Source organism: Vulpes vulpes, chromosome 9 (assembly GCF_048418805.1).
Source record: "Vulpes vulpes isolate BD-2025 chromosome 9, VulVul3, whole genome shotgun sequence".
Classification (NCBI taxonomy): Eukaryota; Metazoa; Chordata; class Mammalia; order Carnivora; family Canidae; genus Vulpes; species Vulpes vulpes.
Genome location: NC_132788.1, coordinates 49,431,615 through 49,442,576, shown reverse-complemented (window position 1 = coordinate 49,442,576; position 10,962 = coordinate 49,431,615). Strand labels below are relative to the sequence as shown.

At 34.4% G+C, this 10,962-nt stretch overlaps 1 protein-coding gene across 4 annotated transcripts in view; it reads left to right on the top strand.

The window, feature by feature from the left end:
- Positions 1–748: 748 nt before the first annotated feature.
- Positions 749–10,962, top strand: part of POSTN (periostin) — a 42,332-nt gene continuing 32,118 nt past the window's right edge. For 2 of the 4 annotated variants that reach the window (XM_025996833.2, XM_025996834.2), the window contains exons 1-3: positions 765–922; positions 2,225–2,323; positions 6,586–6,650. In XM_025996833.2, coding sequence (XP_025852618.1) covers positions 804–922; positions 2,225–2,323; positions 6,586–6,650 — 283 coding nt within the window. In that variant the 5' untranslated portion in view covers positions 765–803. Of the gene's footprint in view, positions 923–2,224; positions 2,324–6,585; positions 6,651–10,962 lie in introns of all 4 variants that reach the window. The other 2 variants (XM_025996835.2, XM_025996832.2) reach the window with 2 other exon arrangements.

Genomic DNA, 10,962 nt, shown 5'->3' with positions numbered 1-10,962 from the left:
AACAAGTTCATCACCATGTGAAATATGTAATAAAAAAACAATAAAGCACAAATGTTTTTCTTTTCTGTTTCATTTCAAGAATTAGGAAAACTTGCCAGAAGTAGATTTATGTTAACTCTTCTTATTCCTTGATATTTGAAAAGAGAAGTGAAATGGGAAGTATCTCTCCAGTTTAGTAGCATTGAAAGAAAACTGTGATCTCTCAACTTATTTCATCAGCAATTAGAGTTCTTATTTCACATTTTGTACAAGTTTTAAATCTATTCAACATCTGTTTTTAATCAACAGCCATTATTGCCTTATGGTTTTCAAACTTATACCTACATTTGTTTTCTGGTGAAAAATAATAACCTTTTAGTTCTGATGTGAACTAAATGTGAGAGATGTGATAAGATCAATGATCTCATTGAGCACAGGGATATGCACTCTGAAAGGGATGGATTACAGAATTTTCCTTAAAATCCAAACAAAGCCATTTTCCATAAACCCCTCCAAGTTACAAAAGAGTAAAACTGAAACACGAACATGCAGAATCATGTTATTAAAGAGGAAAATAAATAATTTAAAAATAAAAATCTTCTTCAGAATGAGATCTAAAGGAGGCTCAATGTGTTCAGTAAACATAACTATGAAAAGTGGATTTTAGCTGCCAACTTGAAGTTGCTGATGTTTTTTGGAGAGAGCTCAGATTCCTAGGTTATACAGTGTTCCCTCCCACGACTCTGACATGTATATAAACTCTGAGCTCTCCAAAGCCCATTGCCAGTTCTCTTCGTGGACTAACTGCAACGGAGAGACAAAAGATGATTCCTTTTTTACCCATATTTTCTCTACTCTTGCTGGTTGTTTTTAACCCTGCAAACGCCAATGGCCATTATGACAAGATCTTGGCTCATAGCCGAATCAGGGGTCGGGATCAGGGGTAAGTCAGTGGTTAGGTTTTATACATCTTTTTTTTCCTTAGCTTATTATATGTCAATGTATGCATAAACTTCCTTAAATATACCAAGGGTTATTTTCTAATTAAAAAGTAGTAAGAAAAAGGAAAAAACATGAGTATTTTGTGATTTGCATATGTGTTTTAAGTTTTAAAAATTACTGTCAAAATAATGTGTATGTAATTGCTTTTTCTGAAGCATTATGTAATTTTAATGTAATTGCCAACATTTAACAGGGCATTTCTTTATTATTTCATTTATTTGTATTTTTATTTGCCTTCCAAAAATCTGAAATGAGGCATCAAAATAAAAAATATAAGGTTAGGGCTTTCATTATGTAAACAACTTTGAAGTATCTCACATGATAGGAAAGTTTTCATTAGTTATGTATGAAAATTAAATGAAAAATGTAACTAGTTTTTTTAATATTTTAAAGCATTTAAGAATGTTTTTAAATTCTGCAGTTTGTAAAATTTGCAAGAATAACATATTTCTTGAAATTAATTCAACTACAAGTTAGCATTCTTAAAAAGTTAATAGGCATGATTTAGTAACCTAACCAACCACTTATAATTTTTTTTTGAAATAGTTCTTGGCACTTCTTCCAATGTCTCAGAGGGATTTTCAAAATGCTTAAAAGTTCCTTTGCTTTACAGTGCAAGTAAGACTTCCTATTGCTTTTAGAGAGAAAGACACTTAAAATTCTGGCAGAGGATGTTCTGATCTACTATTTCTAATCAAAGAAAAAGATTTTCCTTTGCGCAGCCATATTATAAGCTAATTTTAGCACTCATTTGCTTCTGTGATTACTTATCTAGAAAATTACAGGATATCATGTCTTTGGACCTAGTAAAACCTGTCTCTTTTGCTCTCTTGATTTCTCATGGTTCCAGAGTCCATTGTTCCAGATTAAAGTCCAAAATGAGCCTATTTTTAGTTTAAAATGGGTCAGTAGATTATCTTACTATTAAAAGTAATAAGAATGAAAACAAAATAAAGTTGAATTTAATGCTGTTTGAATATTCCTACTAAGTTAACTTTTGAAACACCCATGTTTTCCTTTAAAGGATGTATAATTTTCTCTCTCTTTTTCTTTCCAATAGACTTTAGTTTTTCTGATGATTCAGTATGCTTGGATCAAGAAGCAGATTTGTGCAAGACTAGAATCACATCTTTGAAAATTGAGTCCACATGTTAACTTTTTTTTCTGAACCGTCTGACCTGAAGATAGGAAAAATTCATTGTCATTAGGACACTAACTTTCTTTTCTTCCATCTGTCTTCCAGCCCAAATGTCTGTGCTCTTCAACAGATCTTGGGCACCAAAAAGAAATACTTCAGCACTTGTAGGAACTGGTATCAAGGTGCCATCTGTGGAAGGAAAACGTAAGTCTCACCTTTTTTCTTAATGAGCCAGTCCCAAAGACAACACTATGTCTTTCCCAGGACATACACAACATTTTTCTTTGAAAATACCCTCCCAAATTGCAAGCTTTAAAAAAAATGATAATAAATGTGAATAAAGGCATTCTTCCCGCATTTCTCCCTCTGCCTAGTGGTCCCCTCATGAGCCCTGAGTTTATGTGTTACGAAGGTCCAAAGGAAACAAATCTCATGGAGATATATATAGAATCAGTGTGAGACTCTGTCGTTTCTACCTCTGGTTTGGCCCTCATTTTTTGGGCAAGACACTTAACCTTGATGCCTCATTTTTAAAAATGGTTTCCTCATTTTATTTTTTTAAAAAAAGGGCCAGAAGGACAAATTGATCTAAAATATCAGGATTTTTGAAGTACTTATTAATGTTTGCCTACAATCATTTGGAAATTATCTGATCTGAATGACTTACTCCCGTTTACCTCAAATTTTTCATCAAAGCTTGAAGGTGGAAAGAACTTAAGCTTCATCTCTTCACTTAATCCAGTTATTCCAATCCCAAACTATCAGATCTGCAGGAGTCCACAAAGCTGATAAAGCTCATCATCGTATATATTATTTCAATAGCCAAAAGACAATTACTCTTTACTTAGTTGTATATTTCACTAATTAACCTAAAATCAGAAAATATTTTTTATTACTTTGTAGTAATGTGTATTGGTTTAACCTAAATATTTTATTACTTTGTAGAAATGTGTATTGGTTTAACCTATCCATAGGAAAATACAATCCTGAGCATATAAAAGTTGAGAATTACTCATGTAGTCCAAGTTCTTCATTTTAAAGTAAAGGAGTGGAGTCATAGAATAAGTTACTATCTCTATCAAAAAGATTAGAGATACCATTCCTGATCAAGAAAATAGTGCTTCCCATCAATTTGGACTCCACCCTCAATGAAAGGTGCCTTGAGAACCAAGCATCTGAATGAAAACCTGTTTACTACATCATCATCAAACTTCAGTTACTCTAAATAAGTGGAAGGATTGAGGGATTGTTAAAAACTTATACCTAACTTAAAAATGTTGGAACAAATACTAAACATAGCACCACTTAACTTCTCAAAGCCTTTGTTTCTTTACCTGCAAAATGTGGATTTTATACTTACAGAATTTCTGGGGGGTAGACTGATTTGATGAATGTGGAATTGCTCAGTAACTTACAATATCAATTGTCCTTAAATTTAAAGTACTTAAACAAATGGATATATGTGGGTGGGAAAAGGAGTTGTGACCGGATGCCTATCTAAAATGCACAAGATTATCTTTATTTCCAGACAAACATCATGTATTCAATGCATATAACCTTAGCTGGACTTCCCCATGGTCGCTAGGTCTAGCACATCACAGAACTTTGCTGCCTGTTCCTGTTATTTGCTTAATAGAGTTTCGGCTGATGTTACTATTTGGCCTGGACCTTATTCCCATTAGCAGACATCTGCTAGACTCGTGAGTCATTCACACAATTACAGTGTAAGTCAGTGGCTGCAATGATCTTGGCCATGATGCAGGCTGGACCCCAGTTGGGAACTCTAAGGCCCTCGATTCTCCCCGCTTTGTTCCTCATATCCATGGTTACATGAGGCATATTTGGAAGGCATACCAACTAAGGACCTGCTGTCTGAAATATTCAGGGGATAGCTTTATTACATTCTTCCTGGGAGTTAGGAAAGTATGATATAATTTCACTTTTTTCTTTTTTGATATAATCTCACTTTAACCATCTAAATATATTAGAGATGATGCCAAGGCTTGTACAAAGGTGATGTCAACATTCTTTCTTGTTCTCCATTAAAAAAAAAATCCTGCTTTGAAGCCTGGCTTTTTACCAGGAACATAACAGTCTCGCCTTTGTTTAATTAGCTTATTTCCTCCAAGTAGCTTCATTTTCACAAACACATTTACTTCTGTGCTCTGAAATAAATGTAAATGCTAGCTGTGAGTTTCAAATAATCAAATAAATCAATAACATTGACAAGAGGAATGCCTGTTTTGCCATCTGCTTGCAGCTGCTAAAATTTCCAGAGACATCTTTAGGACTTTTTTTTTTTCAGTTGACAGAAATGTTTGCCCTTTGGTTGAACAGTTGCTTTGCAGATTTGAAGGAAGAAATTGAGCAGGTCTAATGATAAAAATGAATCTCCTAAGTTTAAGATACTTTCCACAACTTATATTGGCCAAATAATATAGTATTTTGTAGACTTCCTTTCAACTGGCATTTTCATGAGATTTTAGATAACTATTCAGAATATGAAGATAAATTTTCCATCTGGTGCACTAATTGTCTACTAATTGGCTAATCCTTGGGGCATATTAGCATGTATTGCAAAAATTTTTGTTACATTAACAATTTTCTATTCACTATTTTACTTCCAGTTAGTATGATCAATATTGAACCAATACGTATGTATTTCACTTTTTAATTGTTTATAATATATGCTAAAGCTAACACGTAAGCAATTCTGAATCAGTCCTTTGGCATCAAAATATTCAAATTTATTTCTATGGGAATCTAAGTAAATAAATTGTTTCAGGGGCCATTTTAGGATTTGCATAAAGCTCCCATATAATTTCCATATGTTTCTTATAACAATTATTTTTGAAACTATTTTAAAATTGAAGAACCATTTGAAGTTGACATTTCCCAATTCATTTTGTTGATATCGTTTTTATCTATCAACCATCTTTAGTCAAATTTCCATGCCAGACACTTTTTTCTCATTCATCTTTCATATTTTACTGAATATGCATAAATAATGTTACATTGTACTTTTTAAATTGACACCAAGAAAATAGAGAAATAGGAATCTAAGAGCACAAACAAGACCACAAATCATGGATAATCCATTAACGGACCTGGCTTTAATTTGAAAAGCTTATTTACTTTTTAAACTATAGAAGACTTTTCTATAATTATATAGAAATTTCTATAATTTCTATAATTTTGATATAATTATATATAATATATATTAATATCATTAATAATTATACTTTTAAAAATTTTGTTTTTATTGTAATTTTTATCATGCTAAGAAAACATTATTTATTCTTATAGTGATCTTTTTCTTAAATATCCAAATTCTTTCAGTCATTCATACTTTTTGAGTACAATTAACACAACTAGAAAAAAAAACAGAAATAAATAATATCTGAACTAGTCAATGCGTGTTTAATTGCTAAATACAAGATAATCAGTCTATAAGTAGTTATCTTAAACTGCATGACATAAAATTTATTAATTAAAAACTACAAAATAGTCTTATTTCCTCTTTACTTATAATATTGCCCTACTTACAATTTTTGTTTTGTACTTTCACCTTCATATTTCTATTGAGAGGAAACAGAGCATTATATAAAATTTTGATAAAAAATATTAGCCTTACTAGATTTTGAAGAAGTCCAAAAAATGTCAAATGAAATTTGATAAAATGAAGATCAGAATTATATTTTTAATAAAGTAAGAAATAAAAGCAATTACATAGATGATTTCAGGTTACTATTTTCCCACAAAATATAGTAATTTAACAAAGTTATTTTGGGTATGTCATTGTTTGCTGAATTTTCTGGTTTGTTACCTTAATTATGCCTTTATATAACTTAATGCACTTTGTTAGCTTTGAACAAAATAGCATTTTCTTGAATACTGAAGAAGATTTTTAAAGATTGTATTTAATATGATCAAACTAATAACTCTACTGGCAATTCAAACCTAAAATGTTATTTTAATTAGCAGTGAAATAGCTCTTATTGATTGGAATGGGTTAACATATTTACTGATGTTTCTAGTTTCTAATAACCTTATACTAACTAATATTTCTAACCACTTATAGTCTAGAAATGATATCCAAAGCATCATTTTATTTGAGACTCACAACTAGCCTCTGAGTAGATATTATAGCTGCGACTGCCATATTAAATAGGTGAAGAAACAGACTCAAATTTGCTAAATTTCTTGCTCAAGGTCACACATCTACCAAGGACAGAACTGGGAACCAGAACTCATTCTTCTGCCTTAAGATCCTGGAACTTTTCTACAATGTCATGACAGTATATACAGAAATCAAACTAATATAAGTAACTTGGTAATGGGGAAAAATAACCCACTTTTAGAATTTCATAAATCATGGCAACAAGTGGTATATTTTTGCTAAGATTATGTATAAATGAATTCTATGTAGTTCCCAATTTTAATCTTAATTTTTTTCTGATATACAGGACTGTGTTATATGAATGTTGCCCTGGTTATATGAGAATGGAAGGAATGAAAGGCTGTCCAGCAGGTAAAATTTTAATTACAGAAATAAATGAGGAACTAGTCTTATGTGAGAGAAAAGATTTGAGGTAGCTCAGCTTGTAGAGAAGCCAAACGTGTGTGTGTGTATGGGTGTGTGTATTTAGCACTGTGATAAATCCTAAGATATACTGCCATCTTTGTGTGAATCATGAAGTTGTCATGGTGATAAAGTATTAAAACATACTTCTCATGCACTGAACATTGTACCATACAACAGAAGCTTGATTGTAAATTTAAATTAGTTCAACTTTCCTTCAAGAATGAAAATCCTCTCTACAAAATCCCTGTCTTTGAATTTGTCTAGAAACATGGAACGGACTAGTTGGGAAGGCATAATCTTCTGTAATTGAACAGCTCTAATTTTATAACATCCCTCATATTGAAAATTGGTTTCTAAAATTGCCAACTAAAGGAAAAATAGTTAATCTATTTCCTCTTTGAACTACCTGTTCAAATATTCAACACCAATCATCATATACATCCTCTGGCTACCCTCTTTTCCTCACCAGATTTCTTACCCTCTTTTCCTCAACGGATATCTAATATAACATAAACTTTAGAGCCCTCACCACTTTGGACAGCAATGCATAAAAAGCATCTAATCCAGGCATCTTCTTTCTGAATGTGATCCTATTTTTTAATATTCAATAATTTTTAGTATTTTTTATTGGAGATCGATTTGCCAACATATAGCATAACACCCAGTGGTCACCCCATCAAGTGCCCACCTCAGTGCCCATCACCCAGTCACCCCATCCCCCTGCCCACCTCCCTTTCCACTACCCCTTGTTCATTTCCCAGAGTTAGGAGTCTCTCATGTTCTGTCACCCTCACTGATATTTCCCACTCATTTTCTTTCCTTTCCTCTTTATTCCCTTTCATTATTTGTTATATTCCCCAAATGAATGAAACCATATAATGTTTGTCCTTCTCCGATTGACTTCATTCAGCATAATACCCTCCAGTTCTATCCACATCAAAGCAAATGGGGGGTATTTGTCGTTTCTAATGGCCGAGTAATATTCCATTGTATATATGGACCACAGCTTCTTTATCCATTCGTCTTTTGATGGACACCGAGGCTCCTTCTACAGTTTGGCTATTGTGGACATTGCTGCTAGAAATATCGGGGTGCAGGTGACCCCGTGTTTCACTGCATCTGTATCTTTGGGGTAAATACCCAGCAGTGCAGTTGCTGGGTCATAGGGCAGGTCTATTTTTAACTGTTTGAGGAACCTGCACACAGTTTTCCAGAGTGGCTGCACCAGTTCACATTCCCACCAACAGTGCAAGAGGTTCCTCCTTTCTCCACATCCTCTCCAACATTTGTTGTTTCCTGTCTGTTAATTTTCCCCATTCTCACTGGTGTGAGGTGGGATCTCATTGTGGTTTTGACTTGTATTTCCCTGAACGCCAGTGATGCAGAGCATGTTCTCATGTGCTTGTTGGCCATGTCTATGTCTTCCTCTGTGAAATGTCTGTTCATGTCTTTTGCCCATTTCATGATTGGATTGTTTGTTTCTTTGGTGTTGAGTTTAATAAGTTCTTTATAGACCTTGGATACTAGCCCTTTATATGATGTCATTTGCAAGTATCTTCTCCCATTCTGGAGGCTGTATTTTAGTTTTGTTGACTTTTGCTGTGCAAAAGTTTCTTATCTTGATGAAGTCCCAATAGTTCATTATTGCTTTTGTTTCTCTTGCCTTCATGGATGTATCTTGCAAGAAGTTGCTGTGGCAAAGTTCAAAAAGGGTGTTGCTTGTGTTCTCCTCTAGGATTTTGATGGAATCTTGTCTCACATTTAGATCTTTCATCCATTTTGAGTTTATTTTTGTGTATGGTGCAAGAGAGTGGTCTAGTTTCATTCTTCTGCATGTGGATGTCCAATTTTCCCAACACCATTTATTGAAGAGACTGTCTTTCTTCCAGTGGATAGTCTTTCCTCCTTTGTCGAATATTAGTTGACCATAGAGTTGAGGGTCCACTTCTGGATTCTCTATTTTCTTCCATTGATCTATGTGTCTGTTTTTGTGCCAGTACCACACTGTCTTGATGACCACAGCTTGTAGTACAACCTGAAATCTGACATTGTGATGCCCCCAGCTATAGTTTTCTTTTTTAAAATTCCCCTGGCTATTTGGGGTCTTTTCTGATTCCATTCAAATCTTAAGATGATTTGTTCCAACTCTCTGAAAAAAGTCCATGGTATTTTGATAGGGATTGCATTAAATGTGTAAATTGCCCTGGGTAGCATTGACATTTTCACAATATTAATTCTTCCAATCCATGAGCATGGAATAGTTTTCCATCTCTTTGTGTCTTCCTCAATTTCTTTCAGAAGTGTTCTATAGTTTTTAGGGTGTAGATCCTTTACCTCTTTGGTTAGGTTTATTCCTAGGTACCTTCTGCTTTTGGGTGAAATTATAAATGAGATTGACCCCTTAATTTCTCTTTCTTCAGTCTCATTGTTAGTGTATAGAAATGCCATTGATTTCTGGGCATTGATTTTGTTTTATTTTTTTTTATATATTTTTTTTATTTTTTTTTAAATTTATGATAGTCACAGAGAGAGAGAGAGAGGCAGAGACACAGGCGGAGGGAGAAGCAGGCTCCATGCACCGGGAGCCTGATGTGGGATTCGATCCCGGGTCTCCAGGATTGCGCCCTGGGCCAAAGGCAGGCGCCAAACCGCTGCGCCACCCAGGGATCCCTGGGCATTGATTTTGTATCCTGCCACGCTACCAAATTGCTGTATGAGTTCTAGCAATCTTGGGGAGGAGACTTTTGGGTTTTCTATGTAGAGTATCATGTCATCAGCAAAGAGGGAGAGTTTGACTTCTTCTTTGCCAATTTGAATGCCTTTAACGTCTTTTTGTTGTCTGATTGCTGAGGCGAGGACTTCTAATACTATGTTGAATAGCAGTGGTGAGAGTGGACATCCCTGTCGTGTTCCTGATCTTAGGGGAAAGGCTCTCAGTGGTTCCCCATAGAGAATGATATTTGCTGTGGGCTTTTCGTAGATGGCTTTTAAGATGCTGAGGAATGTTCCCTCTATCCCTACACTCTGAAGAGTTTTGATCAGGAATGGATACTATATTGTGTCCAATGCTTTCTCTCCATCTATTGAGAGGATCATATGGTTCTTGTTTTTTCTCTTGTTGATATACTCTATCACGTTGATTGCTTTACGAATGTTGAACCAGCCTTGCATCCTGGGGATAAATCCCACTTTGTCATGGTGAATAATTTCTTAATGTACTGTTGGATCCTCTTGGCAAGTATCTTGAGAATTTTTGTATCTGTGTTCATCAGGGATATTAGCTTATACTTCTTATTTTTGGTGGGGTCTTTGTCTGGTTTTGAAATTAAAGTGATGCTGGCCTCATAAAACAAGTTTGGAAGTACTCCATCCCTTTCTATCTTTTGGAACAGCTTTAGCAGAATAGGTATTGTTTCTTCTTTAAACATTTGATAGAATTCCCCTGGGAAGCCATCTGGCCCTGGACACTTGTGTCTTGGGAGGTTTTTGATGACTGCTTCAATTTTCTCCCTGGTTATTAGCCTGTTCAGGTTTTCTATTTCTTCCTGTACCAGTTTTGGTAGTTTCTGGTTTTCCAGAAATGTGTCAATTTCTTCTAGATTGCCAATTTATTGGCATATAGCGCTCATAATATGTTTTTAAAATCGTTTGTATTTCCTTGGTATTGGTCTGATTTCTCCTTTTTCATTTGTGAGTTTATTAATTTGCGTCTTTTTTCTTTTCTTTTTAATAGGGCTGGGTAATGGTTTATCTATCTTATTAATTCTTTCAAAGAACCAACTCCTGGTTTTGTTGTTCTGTTCTACAGTTCTTCTGGTCCTATTTCATTGAGTTCTGCTCGAATATTTATTAACTCTCTTCTGCTTGGTGTAGGTTTTATTTGCTGTTCTTTATCCAGTTCCTTTAGGTGCGAGGTTAGCTTCTGTATTTGAGTTATTTCCAATTTTTTGAGGGATGCTTGTATTGTGATGTATTTCCCTCTTAGGACTGCCTTTGCTGTATCCCAAAGATTTTGAATGGTTGTATCTTCATTCTCATTAGTTTCCACAAACATTTTAAATTCTTCTCTAATTTCCCGGTTGCCCCATTCATCTTTTAGCAGGAGGCTCTTTAACCTCCACGTGTTTGAATTTTTCCAAATTTCTTCTTGTGATTGAGTTCAAGTTTCAAAGCATTATGGTCTGAAAATATGCATGGGACAATCCCAATCTTTTGGTATCGGTTGAGGCCTGATTTGTGACCCAGTATGTGGTCTATT